The sequence below is a fragment of the Mustela nigripes genome, chromosome 9 (assembly GCF_022355385.1).
Source record: "Mustela nigripes isolate SB6536 chromosome 9, MUSNIG.SB6536, whole genome shotgun sequence".
Classification (NCBI taxonomy): Eukaryota; Metazoa; Chordata; class Mammalia; order Carnivora; family Mustelidae; genus Mustela; species Mustela nigripes.
Genome location: NC_081565.1, coordinates 76,192,596 through 76,213,127, shown reverse-complemented (window position 1 = coordinate 76,213,127; position 20,532 = coordinate 76,192,596). Strand labels below are relative to the sequence as shown.

Here is a 20,532-nt window from a genome sequence, read left to right as displayed (position 1 = left end):
TCTGCCTTTGGCTCAGGTCATGATCCCGGGGTCCTGGGATCGAGCCCTGAGTCAGGCTCTCTGCTCAGCAGGAAGCCTGTTTCCCTTCCTCTCTCTCTGCCTGCCTCTCTGCCTACTTGTGATCTCTGTCTGTCAAATAAATTAAAAAAATCTTAAAATAAAACGAAAAAATATAATTAAAAATTGTACCTGTGAGGGTCTTTTGAGCTAGGTATGATTTTGTTACATTCTCTCTTGTTGAACACTCCTTCAATCCAGGATTTCTGGGACTAAAGAAAAAGTGTAGTTATTTTTACCTTATAATTAAATGAGAAAGCAATGTAACCACAGTAGTTCAGGTAGACACGATATATTCAAGTATCATCAAGATGAATTAAAATGCCAAGATCAACCCCAAACAGGCTAAGCATTTATTGGCTTCTATCACACACATCACAGACACAAATGAACCAAATGTGAACACAAAAACATTCACAAAATTAATACATCCATAATCTCGTTTTCATCAAAATGTCCATAAATGCACAAAACTCTAGGAAGGAAGTCATGTTATAACTAAAGCATTCCCTTAATTCTGCTAAAAGTCACTCTAAAATCTTGTGCCATAGCCCTACAGAGTGAATTTCAAGCTCTCAAATTTCAAAATTCTCATATATAAAGTCCCACTTTGATTAAGCTATCATGGAAGCTGGAACCTCATTAAGATTCTGTGAAAGGATTTCCTCTAAAACTAGGACCTGGAGGATATGGAAAAGTAGAATCTCACACATGTACCCTCAGCAGAAGAGAACTTAAAAACTAAAACACCGATTTCCAGTAAATGCCTTATTTCCAGAAGACTGAGCCTTACCTCCTGAGCAGCGAACATTTGCCAAGAATCTCTCTCCATCCTCAAGCCAGTGAACTTACCGCCGGGACCCTAGCTGGACTTTCCCCTCTTCACACTCCTCGCCGGTAAATATAAACCACCCCAAGCCTTCAATGGACTCCCAGGTAGCTTGCCCCACTGTTTTCCTGAATTGTAATTCTTTCCCTCCTCTCGAATCAATTCGATTTCTCGTCATTACAGTTTGCCTCAGTTTACCTCCTAACTGGATAGACAACCTGACACGCATTCTGTAAGCATGGCGTACCACAGACTGTGCTGCTTCAATCTGCACCACCCCGACCCTTCGTGAATCCAGGTGGGACACTGGTCCGTGCTCATCCCCTTAATAAAGTCTCTCCCCCACTCTACTACACTACGTACAAGTCATAGCCAAGCTCCTCCGTAAGCAGAAGTCCAAAAGCAGAGGAGACTTGACCCACAATACACCCCAACCAACGGATGAGTTTGGCCTTCTTATAATATGAAAATCTTTTAGCTCTGTGTGGTGTAAAAATAGAAATACAGATACAACGTTTTACACACAGGTGTTAAAGCGGTGGCGAAAGGGTGGTGCACGGGAACCTGCAAGGGAGCCTTCTTAAGCTCCATGGCAGGGCAGTGCCCCCCTCGGACCCCCTGTTCTCGTCCTACAGTCCCAGGGAATGCCCGGCACCAGACAAGGGGTTACAAATCGATCTGTGTCCCAGCTGTGCCACCTCCTTATCACACCGTCCTCAGGTGCCCGATGTTCAGGACATGCCGCCCTATAACATGCTGCTTTGGCGTAGAGGGGATTTTCAGCTGTGATTTTGAGGCACTTGAAAAACAGCAGATGCAGTGAGAGGCTTTCTCTGAACTCTCTATATCTGCCTAAAGACAGATCTTCCAAGAGGATCTCAACTGTCATAAATCCCTGGGAGTTTTATCAGCCCAAAAGGACTCTTATCTCTAGAGAAGGAAGGAGAAGTCAACACCGCACCCAGACAAACCTGGTCTCTAACTACCGTATCTCCCACCTTTTCTTCTAGGATCCCCTTCCCCTTTTCTAAAAATCATTTACTCTCTTTGAAATTGCCTACATCTCCCAACCCTTCCCCTAGGAAGACAGTATGTAAATTCCCAAATATCATCATCTCTGGGGTATTCACTTCTGTTTTTCTGGGATGCTGTCATGACCACAATATTAAAAATTAATAAACTTGGGTATCTTTTCTTGTCCATTTGCCTCACAGACCCAGCCATCAAACCTGAAAGAGCAAAGTTTTTCTTCTCCCACAATTAATTATACATGAGGCAGTTATGGAATCCTCTGTATACTTTAATATTAAACTCATGGATTTTGTTCAATATTCACCAACCTTAAACCTAAGTGTTGACTACTGAATATAATGGTATGTAAACAGAATCCAGATCTTGTTAAGCAAAAAGGGGGGAGGGGCACTGACTGATATGTTTAAAATGCACAGGAACCAAACTATAGACAAGGAAAACTTCCCAAATCAAACTCAGTTTATCTTAAAATCATTCTACCTCTTAACCCTTTTGCATAGTCAGCAGTTTTTTAAAAGACATTTGCTAAATTGGGAAAGCACTGAAAACATACAAACTTGGAAAAATTCAGAGTCACAGAACTTGGAATGAACTAAACAAAGTAAACTCAAAATCTACTTATTATAGTAAGAAAATAATACAATCTTTTGGAATTGGTAAGCCCTATCCCCTCTTCAAAAACTAACAATTTCATTTATTCATTCTGCCAAGATTAATTAAGTCCCTAATTTTTGCAAAGCACTGAGAAAAAGGGTGACAGGGGAATTAGTATGTTCTCAAAGAGCTCTTCATGCTGAATTTATTCAACCAATATACTGGATAGGCCAAGCTGCACGCTGGGAATACTACAGCAGGTAAGACAAGATGTTGGCTCTGATGGAACTTGGAATACAAAGAAGGAAACAGATAATGAATTGATATCATTAAACTGCATGTACACAAATTAACTATTAAAAAGGAGCTCCAGGGGCGCCTGGGTAGCTCAGTTGGTTAAGTGGCTGCCTTCAGCTCGGATCATGGTCTGAATGGGATGGAATACCACATCAGGCTCTCTGCTCACTGGGAACCTGCTTCTTACCCTCCCTCTACCTGCTACTCTGCCTGCCTGTGCTCTGTCAAACAAATAAATAAAAATTACTTAAAAATAAAAATAAAAATAAATAAGAAATAAATTAAAATCTCAAAAACGGGTCTCTCATATAAGACACAAATTAAGCAGGCTGTGCTGTCATTCATTTCTTTACAAGACTAGACATCTGGTAGGACTATCTGAGCAAACTAATTTCTTCATGTCTGTTTGCTTATATGTTAAAAATGGAGATAATAGCAATAATAATACCTCATAGCTCTGTTGAAAGGAATAGATAAATTAAAGGCTTAGAATTCTCCCTGGGACTTACTAAGGCTATACGGCTTAGCTATTATTAGTAGTATATCAAAAAGAAAAAAAATTAGGTTTTGGTGGGTGGCCAGGGAACTTAACTTTGATGTATTTTTTTTTTCCCCTAAAAAATACTTCCTGACCTCCAAATCCTCCTCCTGGGACCTCTCATACTAGAAATGAATGACTTCTGCAGGTCCACTTTCCCCACTGGACTCCAGCGCCCACAGGCCCTGTGCCAGTCACTTCTGCTGCCCCAAGGCCCAGCCCAATCATTACTGAATGAACAACAGAATGAACACACCTAGACTAGAACCTCAGGAATCCATGAATACAATTTTCCCTTCAAAGGTGTAAACAGGAAGCCTGAGCCTTAATAAGAACATGGAAACTCTGCTTCGGCAACTCTCAGGATCTTATCTCAATACTACAGGAAAAGAAAAGCAGGCCGAATTTGAAAGAGTTTCAGACAATTGCCAATTTTGAATCTTACTCCCCCCCCCACCTCATTGTGATAGCCTTTTCAATATATTCTAAAGCACATGTAGAAGAGGCTCCCATGTTTAGGACAACAGAGAACTAGAAACCAAATGTTTGTTGGTTTTAATTCAATAGCCCATATCTATTGAGGACAAATGTCCAGTGAGCTGGCTTCTACCACCTGGAGCAGAAAACGGTCATGGATTGTGGTTGACAGTGGAGATTATGCCATTTCTGCTGCCATCACGGCAGCCTACAAAGCTGGGTGTTTATATATATATGTATTATATATAATATATATATATTATATATTATTATACATAACGTATCTCTATATAGCATATATACATTATATAGATATTTGTATGTATACGTGTGTATACATACATACACACACACAGACACACACATCCCACACACCGCAGAGTGAGGGGAGGTGCTTGCTGATTGTCATTATTATTCGAAGGAGGGAAAGGCAGAGGACAAAAAAGGAAAACTGTTGGTCTCAGGCTCAATGTGTGGCTCACCCTATAACATAATCAGATTTTACTTACAATCCCAGGCCTGAGGTGAGGGTAGCCAACAGCACAGAAATGTCCAAAAACAAATCCTTCCCCTCCCTGAAAGTTTTCTATACTATGGCTTTTCAGATCTTCCAGAGAAAAAATTCTCTCTCAGGGGATCTCATAGGCATAGTTTTTAGATGTATTCCTTAATTTAAAAAAAAAAAATCCTACAAGTATGCATGAATTGCTTTTTTAACATCCAGAGGGCTGGGTGATCGGGGGTGACGGGTTGCACAGATTATCGGTCATTTGTTTTTTTTTTTAAATTCTTTTGTACTTAAAAAAAAAAAATCTAATGTGTAACAAATACTTTTCCAAGTGAAGCAGACTACTTACTCCCCTTTTTATGTTTCCCACACACTATCTTCTACATATCATAGCACGAACAATGCTTAATTGCACAACAGTTGTTTTTCTCTTAAAGTTATCATAATGTACGTTAGGATAAAGTGTTGGATTAGTTATCTTGAATCTACAAGGATAAAGTGTTGGATTAGTTATCTTGAATCTACAATACGCAGGGAGGCACCAAAACAGACCAAGCAGAGAAGCAGTGTTTTCAGACTCCAGATGGACATCTGGTGTCTCCTCTATACAGCTTCGCCTCTGGAGCAAGGACCGCTTCAAACGAGTCACAGGTGGACCGACTTGCGCCATCTCTTGGCTCAGGGGAACCGCTTCAGGGCAAAGCAAGTCTATCTACAGGAAGAGTCCGCTCAGGGTCTCCTGTGGGGTTCTGCCCACGTCCTACAGGGATAGTTCATCTGAGCCCTTGATCCAAGATTAATGGTCTCGGGCAAACCTATAATAACCTAAACCCAAGGATCTGTTTCGCTAACAGTGCCACAAGTTGATCTCACTTTCAATGAGTACTCTTTCCAGCAGGCAGCATTTAGGCAAACTTCATAAAAAATAATCTTACATGTTTTCTTCTTTTGAGGTTAAAAAAAAAAGTGAGCACTATTTTTGCTGGTAATGATTGTTTTTTGTTTTTGTTTTTGTTATTTTGGTAGCATCATTAAAAACAGAATGTCCATTAAATAACTGAAAATCTCCTAAAATGCAAGTTCTCCTCTTTAGCTGATATTTTCATTTCCTGTCTTGTCAAGCAAAGGCATTTAGAACTTCGGAACGAACGTCTATGTTATATAAATTCATAAGCACACGAGTAAAACATTTATGAATTCCCCACGGGGCCTAATGGGGAATCAGAAGAACTCAACAGTGACCAGCCAAATAGAGCATATCATAAAGGTTCACACTAAGCTGATGTCTTACTCAATCCTACCCCTTCCCAAACTGGTGAAAGTCCCCATTATGTCAGCACTAACACAATTAGGACATCCTTTCCTCTGTTGTCACATAGGCTTCGGCTTTATCCAGTTCCCTGGGGGAATACAACTTGCAAATAAAATGTTTATAATCTCTGATCATGTTAAATCGTTTTGTTAAAAAGGGAAAAGATATAGAAGTTCATTTATGTGTATTCTTTACAGCTGTCCCTGGAGAATAACACACAGCGTTTAACTGAATGCCAGGCCTATTTGTTACGTAACTACTCTAATCTGGTAATATTTTCAAATCAGATGCAATTAATGCAGGCTAATTGGAAGAAAGGCAGCCAGGGACAAGGGCCCCTTCCCTAAGAGGAAACCATCCTTGAAAAGATTTTACATCCCCGTGGAAGGAAGCTCTACTCGCTCCCCATGATCGGAACATATACGTACACGATAAAACGCTGACTGAGTGACAGGCTCATGAAAGGTTCATCAAATTAAAGCAGCCTTCCAACAAGCCCATAAAAACCCCTAGACTTAGAAACTATGGTGGCAACCTTCTCAGTTCCCCTCCCTTTCCAGGAGCTTTGTGCCTGTCGCTCAATAACCTTTGCTTTGCTGCTCACCACTCTCCGTCTGGTCTACCTCTTCATTCTTTGAAGGGATATGACCAAGAACCAGGGCACCCAAGGAAAAGGAATCCTCTAACACCATCAGTGTTCTCCAATTTCCAAGTAGCAAACTACCCCTGAGTACCCATGTACCCAGATGGTCTTAAATGATGCTCCAAATATCCTGTTAAATTATCTAAAACTTGATTAGAACTTCATCGGAGTGAGCTACGTAGTCTAAAAAGCCTTTTCTTGAGGTAGAGCTATACTCTTTTACAAGTGTTGTTATTAGTGAAGCTATCCTCTTAAATAATTGACTTTTTGGAAACCCGCCACACTATGGGACAAGAACACCTTTATTTGGAATTACAGATTAAAGGCAACTTTATTTAGATCATCCATAGTAAGGTTTATATATGTGCAGCACAGCAGAAAGACCATTGCAATAGGATTTCACTTCCTGAAGTTCAGCAGAGACACATACCACACATTTAACTTGGATGAATTTAAAATTTTTGCTAAAGGAGTAAGTAAGAGGTAAAAGAAGCGTGAGAAGAAGGAAAAAAAAAAAAAAACCTAAGTGTGATCAATATGATTTTAAGTTCAGAAGTACACAATTCCCAAGAGCATCAGTTCTCAAACTTTTGGAGCTTGGAACCCCTTCATATTCATTACCAAGGACCTCCAAAAAACTTTCATTTTTAGGAGAATTTCTACCAACCTTTATGTACCAGAATTTAGAACTAGGACTTCTTAAGATATTTACTCATTAGTTCATTTTATTTTATTTTTTTTAGATTTTTATTCATTCCTTTATTTGACAAAGAGAGAGATCACAAGCAAGCAGAGAGGCAGGTGGGGGGGGGGAGCAGGCTCCCCGCTGAGCAGAGAGCCCGATGTGGGGCTCGATCTCAGGACCCTGAGATCATGACCTGAGCCGAAGGCAGAGGCTTAACCCACTGAGCCACCTGGGCGCCCCATTTTAAATAACAGTAATAAATCTGTTTACCTATTAGTTAATATATATACTTTTCATGAAAAAAATATTAAGATTCATAAAGTTTTTATCTATTTTTTTCAACATAGAGAAATCAATTAGAGATCAAATCTTCACATATGATACTTTATGAGCAATGGAGTTACTTTTGAAAGATATTTTGATAACTGTATTCATTTCTAACTGTATGGCTGACTTTAGTGCCTACCAAATTCTCCATCCCAAAGATGTCACTGCAGTATAAGTGGGAGATGAGCCCTTGAGAACCCATAGGTAGCATATAGTTTATCTGTTCATCCATTCTTCCTTTAAAATATCAATATCTCTAAGAATAATAGCATCATTCATTCATTTATTCATTCATTCAAAAATACTTTGGTTGGTATATATTATACTAATAAAAACAAGTAAAACTGTGTCCCGAAGACCAACACCAAAGGAGAAAAAAGTATGTGGGGCTCCTTGGAAGCAGAAATCCCTCTGCCTGCAGGTATCTGGGAGAACAAGAGACTTGGGAAAGTCCTTGAAAGAGGACAGAGGTTTTAGGAGGTGGTGATAGAATGCCACAGGGGTTAGAAATGCAGAGATTTCAGCCTGGAGGAGAATTCAGAGAACACTTCTGGTAAAAGCCATGAGGTCACTGGGGAGCAGAGAACAGAGAAAATGAAAGAGCCAAGAACTTCTGGAAACAGCTAAACATGTGGTGCAAAAGAGTTCAGGGGATAACAAACAAAGAGTTACTAACAGGATGGTGACATGATACCTGAAGTAGAGAAGAGAGCAAGTTTCTCTCTTAAATAAAAAAATTTTTTAAATGTGATTATGAAAGTAGGATGTTGCAAAGAAAAGCCAAGAAGTTTAATACTGACAAGAAAATAACGAGAGAGGCACCTGGGTGGCTCAATCAGTTGGGTGTCTTCCTTTGGCTAGGGTCATGGTCTCAGGGTCCTGGGATCAAGCCCCAAGAGCAGGGAGCCTGCTTCTCCCTCTCATTCTCCCTGCTTGTTCTCGCTCTCTGCCAAATAAATAAAATCAAAGGAAGGAGGGAAGGAAGGAAGGAAAGAAGGAAGCAGAATGGCAATTTTGGCCATGATCACTGAGCAGATTGAGAGAGATTTAGGAAATAGGTTGCAGGGGCAGATGAGCGGTTCAGATGATTAAGTGTCCGACTCAATCTCTTGACCTCAGGTCTTAATCTCAGGGTTAGGAGTTCCAGCCCCACATTAGGCTCCACGGTGGGTGTGAGGCCTACTTTAAAAAAATATATAAAAACATAGAATAAACTCTATTTAAAAAAAAAAAAAAAAAGAAATAGGTTGCAAAACAGGAGGCAGCTAGTGTAATATGCCCTTGGGAAAACAGTATTAAGAACAGCCACTAACTCAACAGTATCAAGCAAAAGCCATCGAGTGTGTAAACCTTTTGTATCTGCCAAAGGCTGTGCTAAGTGCTTTATGTGCTTTAGCTACAGTAATATTCACGACTGAGGGAGGGGTACAATTATTACTACCTCTTAATGGAGGAGGAGCAGGTGCTACCAAACACCAATTCTGGAGCTCTTCTGCAAGATGTTTAAGAGGCAAAGTTGAAAGAACCAATATATTATGTTGGGAAGGCCTAGTACCTTACCTACCTTACTTGTTTGTAGGTAAGAGAGAAGTCAATAAAGGGAGAAAATACAAGAGAGAATGACATGACTTTAGAGACTTCTGGGGGTGGGGGTAGGGGTTAGGTGAAAAAAAGGTATGAACAGCAGAGCAGGAAGGCTCAACCTGGAAGAAAATGCTTCCTCTCCTGATGGAAGCAAAGAGAGGGTGACAGACGTTTCCTTCTTTTAATTTTTTTTTAAAGGATTTTTTTAAAGATTTTATTTTATTTATTTGACAGACAGAGATCACAAGTAGGCAGAGAGGCGGGCAGAGAGAGAGGAGGAAGCAGGCTCCCCACTGAGCAGAGAGCCCGATGCGGGGCTCGATCCCAGGACCCTGGGATCATGGCCTGAGCTGAAGGCAGAGGCTTTAACCTACTGAGCCACCCAGGTGCCCCTCCTTCTTTTAATTTTGCCCAAGACCCCATTACGTATGTACGGATCAGAAGTCAGCCCATGTCACCCCGAAGGCTGCAAAGCTCAGCATTCTCCTTTGCCCCTCTTATCAAGGGAGAAGATGGGAGGCAGAAGATAAGCCTGTGCAACCATACTTTCCCTTTTCATGACGAGCCCTTCACAGGAAACAGCACAATACGCCATATACCATGCGTTCTACGAATCACAAAGCATAGGGATACTCTCTCAACAGAGGATCCACCCAAGTTAAGATAGACAGGGAACGCCAGTAGGATCCCATTGGATAGGCTTCGGAGCAAACGGCCCTGCAATATTCCAAGGATGTCCCCGATACACTAACCTAAAAATGTGTTCCTCTGTGGGTCTGCAGACACCCACACTAAGCAAATAAGAATTCAGAGTAAAGTGTAAGAGCAAATGTAACTAGAGATCACTGGGCGGTTGGACTGCCCGGGCAAGGTATACAGTAAATGCACTTTCTTTGCCAGCCTGTCAGAAATCTCTATCAGCAAACTCGAGAAATCTTTTTCTTCCTGGGTGACTGACCCCCAGAGGTTGTCAGACAAACCTCCACCTGTCCAGCTATAAATTCTTCATTCCTTTAGATACACCTAGAAATAGGCACTTTTATTTTTAAAAAGAATTAATTATAATCACTTCAGGTAAACCTTTTACGACTGTGTGCCTAACTGCCACATAGCAAAAAACAAACAAGATTTACTATAGTGTTGGTCCTTGTATTGTAAGCCTTCACTCTATCACTTGTAGAACACCTAAGCCAGGACTCAGAAACATTTTTTTTTAACAGATAACTTTAAAAGGGGTATAAAATTGACAAGTATAGTAGATGATACAGGTAAAAATGAACTCTTTCTCCTATCCCTGTATTCCAGACATCTCACTTCCCTTCCCCAAAGGAACCTGTTACACTTTGTTATGTGTTCTTCCGAAGATATTCTATGCATTTATAAGCATATACCAAAAAATAATATTTTACACAGAGGTATATTATACACATTGTCGTGCACCTTGCTTTTTCTTCACTAACAATTTGGACATTCTTAAATATTTGTACACATAGAGTTCCTTCATTCTTTGGGGGGCTGACCAGTATCCCTTTGTATGGAAGTCTCATAATTTATTTAGCTAAAATCCGTACACCATAGCTTTTACGTACATGTGTATCTATCAGATAAAAACCTACCAGTAAAATGTCTGAGTGAATTCAAATACTGCCACGTTGTCCTCCATTGAAGGTGTGCCAATTTATAAGCAAAAGGTTTGAGGGGCACCCATGTGGCTCAGTGGGTTAAGCCACTGCCTTTGGCTAGGGCCATGATCTCGGGGTCCTGGGATGGAGTCCTGCATCAGGTCCTCTGCTCAGCAGGGAGCCTGCTTCCCTCTCTCTCTCTCTCTGCCTGCCTCTCTGCCTGCCTCTCTGCCTACTTGTGATTTCTCTCTGTCAAATAAATAAAAAAAAAAATTTAAAAAAAGGTTTGAGTTACTAATAACCCTTAAATGTTAGAGACTACACTGTAGAGAATATTAGAGAAACTAGAGAAAATATTAGAGAATATACTGTGTATACACTGAGAATACACTGTATACAGTATTTTTTTATTAATACTCAACTTCCTTCCAAGTAAAAATTTGAAGTGACCAGATTCCTTCAATTTAAAAATAGCTGTAAAATAAAATACCGAAATACGCACTTGCCCGAGGAACAAGAATCTCAAGCATCCAAAATGGCTTTAATGTTCAGAAGTTATAAAGTATTTCTGAGAGAACTTTGAAAATATATGAAAATTTGAATAGCAGCAAGACAACTGAGGACCAGAAGACTTCAAAGGACTTCCGTGAAGAGAGTACTGGTTTGCTGACTGTTATCTATGGAAGTCACATCTTTGAGAAGTCGTGGGTTACAGCAGAGAAAGGACAGGAGGAGGAGGTAGAGTATGGGGCGAGGTGGGGGGGGGCTGTTTTAGTCACCCATTGACTATGGCAGTCCATTCACGGTATGCAATTTGGTGGCGGGATATATAAAACCCACCTTAGTGACCTCAGCAGGTTTTAAAAGGAACAAAGGATTATGCTACTTCAAAGTAACCTGTCCATGTCTGTCTCCCTGGTTTCCCCCATCAAACCTATCCCCCACCTCCCTGCCCCAAGGGCTCGACCGCATATCGAGGCGTCCAAGTGGGAAAGCAGAGCATCATCGTTCATTCCTCCCCATCCGTACTTCCCAGTCAACCATCACGACCTATTGATTCTATTTCTTAGTATCTATTTCTTCAATATCTCTAGCATCTGCCCACCTCTGCATTTATATCGCCAGGATCCTAAAGTCACCATGAATTCTTGGCTAGATGGGCCTCCCTTCAGTCTTTCTGCCTCCAGATTTCCCTTCTCTGATCCATTCTCTGCAGTAAAGCCTAGAGGGTTTTTTGTTTTGTTTTGTTTTGTTTTTGTTTTTTAAGATTCGACCTATTTATTTGCCCGAGAGAAAGCCTGGAAGAGCAAGCAAGCAAGAGTACAAGCAGGGGGCGTGGCAGGCAGAGGGAGAGGGAGAAGACTCCCCACAGAGCAGGGGCAGCCTCATAGGGGACCCAGCCCAGAACCCTGGGATCAGGACCTGAGCCAAAGGCAGACACCCAACCCAGGCGTCCCAAGCCTCCAGCCTTCTTAAAGTGAAGCAGTCAACATGTCATTCTCACCTAAAACCTTTCAGTGGTTCTCCCAAGGTCATGAGGAATGTTTAAAAGTCCTTCACCATGTGTGCAGCCCACTGCGCACCACATCCGAGCTGCTCCCTCATCTCTTCCCTCTCCCTGCTTCAGTCTCTACATTCTAAATATAACGAACAACTTCGAATTCTCCGCATTCGCCTCCCGCTCCTTCCACGCTGTTCTCTGCTAAGGACATTCTCCACTCCGCCCCTTTTGTCATCAAGAGAGACAACATGAGGAGTGCCTGGGTGGCTCAGTTGGTTGAGCAACTGCCTTCGGCTCAGGTCATGATCCTGGAGTCCCAGGATCAAGTCCCGCATCCAACTCCCTGCGCGGCGGGGAATCTGCTCTTCCTCCGACCTCTCCACTCTCACACTCTCTCTCAAATAAATAAATAAAATTTAAAAAAAGAGAGAGAGAGATAGAGAGAGAGACAACATGAAAACCTTCATAGAAACTCTCTGAATCAGGATTCCCTTCCCTGTGCCCCCTGAGCCTTCGGTGTTTGCCCCCAGGTCCTGTACAACCTGACCCATTTAGACTAACTATACTCTAAGCCCCAGAACATGGGGAACTGTCTTGTTGATTGTAGTATCTCCAATGTCCACCTGAGTTCTGGGTACACATTCGAACACTTTACCAGAGTTTAAGTATATCCTAGAGAACAAAGGTATTGCATGAGATGAAAAGAAAATGTTTTGTGGCTTTATAAACATATGCAAATAGTGTACTCTCCAGAAGAAAGAAATCCATTATTATCCATTGGTCCCCTAAATGTATTTGACCAAGAATCATCTATGAGGGTATACACACTTGTTTGAACGGGGTACAATTTTGGCAGACTCTTTTCCAAGAGATTTCTGCCAGCTCTCATTTCAGAATATTCCCTCCCCTAATTCTTATACCCTAATGTTAAGATGTTTATCTAAGATTTTCAGCTTACTTCTTAAAAAAAAAATCTTTGAGATGTTTAAGTTGATTTAAAGGACAGAAACCTTTAAGATTTTTATCTTAATTTAAGCTAAAAGATTTAAGTCCGGGTTTGTTTTTGTTTTCTTCAGAAGAAAAGAATTCTCATCCACAATAACTAATTCCACTAGTATTCCGTAAGAAAAATGATGTTTTAATAAAATGGTGTGGTCCTGGAAGTTGAGAATCACAAGTCTGTCAGTGGGATGCCGAGAACTTATAATGGAGGCTGCCAGATGAGAAATGGCCATTTGCTAGGATGACATTTCCCAACTCTTTCTGGCTGTTACACTTGGTTTTCAAAATTCCAGTGTTGTTTAGAAACTGACTGTTCTTTCAGTGCAATTCAGGAAGGAAAAGGGAAGATAACTACCACACGATGCCTTTCTCATTCTCTGTCACCGAGGAGCCAAACTACAGAGCAGCTTTTCCTTATCACGGAGTTTTAGTCATTAGGCTATTTCTTCTGTAGGTCTTCTGCTATTGTAAAATGGGAAGAAATATATTATATCCATAAGGGAAAGACCTTGAAATGACCCAAGAAGGCAATTATAAGAGAGGGATTAAACAAAAGAAAAGCAGCTTTTCTCTTTTAAGGCCGTGTCCCTCAAATGCTCACAGTATTTTGTGATTGTATTACGTAAACAGGAACAGTCTGCCTTAGCCACCTCGTGTCTCAAACCAACCAAGACTCTCTCCTTGACCAAACTTGGTTCAGGCTCTTCCTGAGCTGAGTCCTTTTTCTGACTAGGCCGAAACCCTTAGGCCTTGTAGTTGGCCCCGCTGAGGCAGTTTTAGCAAGAATCTGCTGGGTCAGTAAGTGAAAATCCCCCACCCTTCGTATCTCATCACCCTGGCCTACCTTCAGCAAGAATCCTGTTGAGTTGGTTTAGCAAGAATCCTTCTGGCTTTAATCTTTTCTCTTGTAATTTTCCATTCACTGACCCCCCCCCACTTCGCTCCCCCACTATCCATCTCCACTTGTTGTTGTACTAGGAGTTGAGCCCCGTCTCTCACTGCAAAACCCCCACTGCAGCAGACCCCCTTGAAGAAAATCTTCCTTACCATCTTTAACAAGTGTCATGAAAATGTTTTCTTTAGTAAAATCCAAGACACACACACACACTCACTCACTCTGTAGGTCTGAGAACAAAACTCCCAAGACATTGGCATCCCAGTAACTCTCAGGAACTCTCTGGTAGACTGAAGCCTACAGAGCTTCTCCCTTTAGTTAAACTGGAAGATAGACTCTGACATCAAGATGACTCCACGGGGGACGCCTGGGTGGCTCAGTTGGTTGGACGACTGCCGACGCCTGGGTGGCTCAGTTGGTTGGACGACTGCCTTCGGCTCAGGTCATGATCCTGGAGTCCCAGGATCGAGTCCCGCATCGGACTCCCAGCTCCATGGGGAGTCTGCTTCTCTCTCTGACCTTCTCCTTGTTCATGTTCTCTCTCACTGTCTCTCTCAAGTAAATAAATAAAATCTTTAAAAAAAAAAAAAAAAAGAAATCCTTACCTATTTGGCCACTTTAAAAAAAAAAAAAAAAAAAGAAGATGACTCCACGGAGTGGACCTCAGAGGGCTCACCTATTGCCTATCACACTCCATGTTTGCTGAACCCAAACACCAGCCAGAGAGATACAATTTTTGTCTGAAAAATGTCTACTCTAAGAGTTGCTTTTCAAGAATGTGGTTTCCCTCTGAAGGGCAGTGGCTACAAGCGCAGGAGACCAAAATAAGAGCCTGAATGGTTCTTATTACATTGAAAATCAAAGATCCACTCTACAACATCTTAGGCCAATTCACCATTCTCTCCTAGTTTGCTGGCCTAAAGACTCTAACAAATTTTAGAAAGTTTAAATTTTACGATTTAGGACATGCCTCTCTGCTTTAATACAACAATGCCTACTTGCTTGACCCTCCTGCCACAGAGCAAAATCACCTGGAATCCTGAGTTCCTCTAGGCCAGGTAAGGACAAAGATTATGGGGAAGCAGTGGGCAGGGTGTGGCTTTGGGTTTTTTTGTTTTTGTTTTTTTGTTTTGTTTTGTTTTGTTTACATCACTTCTAAGCACACACTAACAGTAGTGAAAAATTTGGAGAGGAATATCTGAGCTAGACCAAGGATCTATGAAGTATACTGTGGGCTTATGTTCTTAGGAGAGTAAAATTCTCTTTCCTAAGATTCTAAGATTTGATTTACAAAAACTTCTTGGTTCTTTTAAAGATCCATGGAGGACACCTATTTTTTCCAGAAAGAAGGAAGATATTTCCATATTCAAAGACCAACCTGCTCCACTACAATATGCCTAGTTCATTCTGCAAGATATTATTAATAGCAGCTGGTTTAGTCAGTTTGGGCTACTACAAACCACAGAATACCATACACCTGTGCTTTATACTACAGATGTTTATTTCTTACAGTTCTGGAGAACAGAAGTCCCAAATCAGGGCGCCCAGACGGTCAAGTTCTGGTGTGAGCCGTCTTCATGGTTTGCAGTGCTTGCCTTCTCACTGTATTTTCACACGACAGAGATCATCTCTCCCGTGTGCCTTCTTATAAGGGCATCCCTCCCTGTTGTGAGGGCTTCACCCTCAAGACTAATTACCTCCCAAAGGCTCCACCTCTGAATACCACCGCACAGATCAGGGCTTCAACATACACATTTTGGGAGACACAAATAGTCCACGGCAACATGGTAACCACGTATTGCAGCACTTTCTGTGTACCCACCTGCACCACACGAAGTACTTTTATTATGTTAACTGCTCAAGAAGACGTGGGAAGTAGGTCAGTTACTAACTCCATTTTACAAATGAAAACAGAGTCAGAGAAGTTGAACTGCCCCAAAACACAATGGCTCATAAAAGCGACACTAGGATTCAAACATGGCCGCCCGACTCCGTCCATGCCCTTACCAGTGTCAGTTCACTATCACTCACCTACAGAGCTTGCACTTATAGCAACCCCCGAAGCTGTACCTTGTTTTATGGTTTACAAATCACTTTCCTGAGCATCTGATCCTCACATGAGTCCCATGAGGTCCCTCAAAGATAATATGACTAAGATCAAGCATGTGAAATGCCCAGAAAAATCCCTGCTATACCAGAGGCTTACTGTGAGTATCCTCAGACTCACAGAGAAATATCAAGAGGGTCATGAACCCCTGAAAACTGTGTACAGCGGTCCCCCCTTGTCCACGGTTTTAGTGACCTGCCGTCAACCCCAGTGTAACAAATCATCAAAAGACCAACAGTAGCCTGATGCTACGTCATGAAGCCGATATTCTTATCTCACCTCGTCTCACATCATCACAGGAAGGGGAAGGACGGTAAGAGAAGATATTTAGCAAGACACCACATTCACACAACTTTTATTACAGTATATTCTTAGAATTGTTTATTATTTGCTACAGTCATCTCCTTACTCTCTTACTATAGTGTGTACACACCGTAAGTGTGTACATATAGGAAAAAACAGTATGTAGGTCTTGGGTTTGATACTACCCACAGTTTCAGGTATTCATTGGGGGGGGGTCTTACTTAGGACATATTCCCTTTTGTTAATTAAATTAAAATTAAAATAATAAAAAGAACATATCCCCTCTTGTGCCGATGTGAAATGTGTGTTTCTCAGGAGAAAATCTCAAGAGCTGGGTCAAACATAAGGGCCACACTAAGGGTCTGAACCAACAGTTTTCCAAAGAAGACAGACAAATGGCTAATAAACACATGAATATCCTCAACATCATTACTCATGAAGGAAATGCAAATCTAAACCACAATGAGACACCTCTTCACACTGGGAATACTATACTCAACAAGTAAGATCATATAAGGGATGGGGAGAAACTGAAACTATCATATACACTGTGCACAATCTGTCTGGAAAACAGTCTGGCAGTTCTTCAAAACGCTAAACATAGAATTACTAACTCCACTTCTGGGTACCTACCTGAGAGAAATGAAAATGTATGTCCATATGAAACCCTATACACAAATGTCCACAGAAACATTATTCAAAATAGCCAAAGATCACAAACAACCCAAATGTCCACCAACTGATGGACAAATAAAATGTGATATGGAATATTATGCAGCAATACAAAAAAAAAACACCCTACATGGATGAACTCTGAAAACCTTAAGATAAATGAAAGAAACAAATAAAAAGGAAAACTTCTTGTAGGTGGCCATCTATATATGATGCCTGGAAGAGACAGATCTATAGTGGCAGAAGGTAGATCAGTGGTTGCCTAGGGCTGGTGGGGATATAGGGACAAAGAGTTGACAGCTAAGGGGTCTGGGGCTTCTTTTAGAGATGACAGATGTTATAAAATGGACTGTAGTGATAGATGGATGATTCTGTGAATATACTAAAAGCCACTAAATTGTATACTTTAACTAGGTGAACTAGGGGTACCTGGATGGCTCAGTTGGTAGAGCATGTGATTCCTTATCTCAGGGTCAGGAGTTCAAGACCCAAACTGGGTGTGAAGACTACCTAAAAATAAATAAATAGGTGGATTATGGGATATCTGAATTATATCTCAAAACTTTTTAAGTGGGGAGAAGCACAGGCAAAGAAAAAGACTGACCCATCACAGAAAACCACAATAGTCCCCCTAATCCATGGCAGATACATTCCAAGACTCCCAGTGGATGCTGGAAAGAGCAGGTAGTATTGGATACTATGTATGCTATATTTTTTTTCCTGGACCCACATACCTATGATGAAGTTTAATTTGTAAATGAAGCATAGGGCACCTGGGTGGTTCAGGCCATGATCCCAGGGTCCTGGGATGGAGTCCTGCAGGGACTCCCTGCTCAGCAGGGAGCCTGCTTCTCCCTCACCCTCTGCCTGCCTCTCTGCTTAGTTGTGCTCTCTGTCAAATAAATAAATAAGAGCTTTAAGAAATAAATAAATAAATAAATAAATAAGGCACAATAACTAATAATAAATAATTACAATAAGGTATGTAAATGTGCTCTCCCTCCCTCAAAATCTTATTGTATTGTACTCATCCTTACGACCAGGACGATGTGGGATGCTAGAATCCCTGTGTGAGGAGATGAAGTGAGCTGATGAGCTGAATGACAAAGGCACAGTAATGTACGTGAGATGACTCAGCTTCGCGATGATTTGCTGGAAGGAGGATCATCTGCTTCCACACTGTGGTTGACTAAAACCGCAGAAAACCACCAAAGACAAGAAGGGACTACTGTATTTAATAAGTAAGTAATGGCCCACCGGCAGAAAGAAATTAGACCACAAAGGTGTTGCATTCAACCAATACAGTTCTTCTAAAAATCTTCTGAAGCAACTACTGAAATGTAAAAAACCAAGAGGTTTCACATTCAAGAAAGAATCTTTTTATCTGCATTTTCTATAAAAAGGAAGAGGGGCACAGAATCCGGCAGTACTTGGCTTGCATTTCAACTTGGCAACGGTCAGCTGGGGCCAACTGTGGGCCGCCATGTTTAGTCGAGGCTTATAATGACCAGTAAACCTGAGTCCGCAGCAGGCCTGGTTTTTGAGTTTGAGTTTTTGAGCTCCTGGATCTATCGCTTTCTTTGGATTTTCAAAGGAATTTCTGCCTCAAAACACATTAGGAGCTCTTAGAAGGAGGTGACCAGTGAAAGGTAGCTATTTGCTTTATAGTTAAGGAAACTGAGGTAGCTTCCCTAAGGCGAAAGGGCATGCAGCCAGCAGTAAAACTACCTTTTCCCAGTATTCCTTTTATTACTCTTCTCACCTTGCTGCTGATACTTCTAGAGATTTAATTACCACATTCTGCCCCTTTTTTTTATTACAAGTAAGGAAAATCAGTGATGAAGAGCATGCCAGGCATTCCAAAATGGTGTGTTCTTATCAGGCTCCATGATCTAATCACAAGGAAACTTTTGCCTAGCTCTGACCCTTTAGCTGGTATGGGCAATTTAAGGGGGCCCTCCTGGCCCTTATCCCAACACGTTCCGATACTAGGAAAGATAAAAAGAATGTTGATCTTGCACACATAGCAGGGGAATAAAATACCAAGAAAGGGTATTTTCTCCAAGGTCACCCCACACACCTGCACAGAAGCAGAAGTCTCAGACAGGGATGTTTCTACCCCTATACCAGGTGGTTTGCTCATGTCAAAAATGACCATTTTAAGAAACTCTGAATCCGGGCACCTGGGTGGCTCAGTGGGTTAGGCCACTGCCTTCGGCTCAGGTCATGATCTCGGGGTCCTGGGATCGAGTCCCGCATCGGGCTCTCTGCTCAGCAGGGAGCCTGCTCCCCTCCCTCTCTCTCTCTGCCAGCCTCTCTACCTACCTGTGATCTCTCTCTGTCAAATAAATAAATAAAATCTTTAAAAAAAAAAAAAGAAACTCTGAATCCACCATCAGCAAACTGAACAGAGAACTTGGGTTGTGTAAGGGCCTATTCAGCCAGAGCAGCCCCACCCTGGTTGAACTGCCATTTTGCTGTAAAGCTTAAATTGACCTTGCCCCCCCCCACCCCCACCAAGCAAGTCCGGGAAACCAGTCCCAGGTAACCAAGTCCAAGTACAAGGTTGGTCAGGCCAGGTGGAGGTATTCAATCAGTGGGGGCACATACTGTCTCCTTAGCTACCACGGAGTATGGGCCCCCACCCTTTGGGAGCCTTTTGGTGCCAATCCTAACCAAGGTGTGATAGGCTGGTTCAAGTGTCTACCAGGATAAACTGTAATTTAATTTGTCGCCTACCATCACTGTGGAGTTTCCTGTGTGTGTTACAATCTCATTGGCCACCTGTGTGTGGCCAGGCCCAACCACATGGCTCTTACTCTATAAGAGTTAGTCTGGGAAGCAGGGAGGGGTCGTCCTCTCTGGAGGGGCGTCCCCAACTGGTCTGTTTGACGGCCGGTCTGATTCTTGATGCTTGTTGCGAAATAAAGCTTTGCTTGACCTTCGCTTTGTATCAGTCTCGCTCCTTTAATCACGGACCCATTACTGGGGTACCCAATTTTGGGGGGACCCAACAGTTGCCCATAGTCATTCCTCCCACTGGGCTTTGAGTTTGCCAAGAAGAAAATTCTTTTTCTAGGGGGTGGGGGTAAATGGGAAGGGAGAGGGAGAAAGAGAACCCCAAGCAGAGCTTGATCTCACAACCTGGAAATCATGATCTGAGCCAAAACCAAGAGTAGGACGCTTAACAGATTGAGACCCCCGGGTGTCCCTGGAAGAAAATTCCGTGTGACAGCCATACATAGTTTACAAAGAGGTAGAACAGAGCACAGCCACATCCACCAGGCTGATCTCTGCAGCCAAGACACACAGCACCACTGCAATCCTGGGATACCTGGATTTGACGTCCACGCCTGGACGTCTGAAGAACCAGAGCACAGAGCTGTAGAGCAAACACAGACAGGGAAATTGCGGGGAAGGCACCTCCTGGTGCTACCAAGAAAACCTCTTCGTTTCCAGTCGAAATGGGTTAGGAGACTCTCAAGAGGCACATGCTTACAAACTCATAAAAAGAATGTAACCCCTAAGCCAAACAAAACTACCACTT

At 42.0% G+C, this 20,532-nt stretch overlaps 1 protein-coding gene across 4 annotated transcripts in view; it reads right to left on the bottom strand.

Moving 5' to 3' along the window:
- Positions 1–20,532, bottom strand: part of TRPM6 (transient receptor potential cation channel subfamily M member 6) — a 168,134-nt gene that overhangs the window by 119,605 nt on the left and 27,997 nt on the right. For all 4 annotated transcript variants that reach the window (XM_059411853.1, XM_059411850.1, XM_059411852.1 and 1 more), the window contains exon 2: positions 190–269. In XM_059411853.1, the coding sequence (XP_059267836.1) occupies positions 190–269 (80 nt within the window). The remainder of the gene's footprint in view (positions 1–189; positions 270–20,532) is intronic.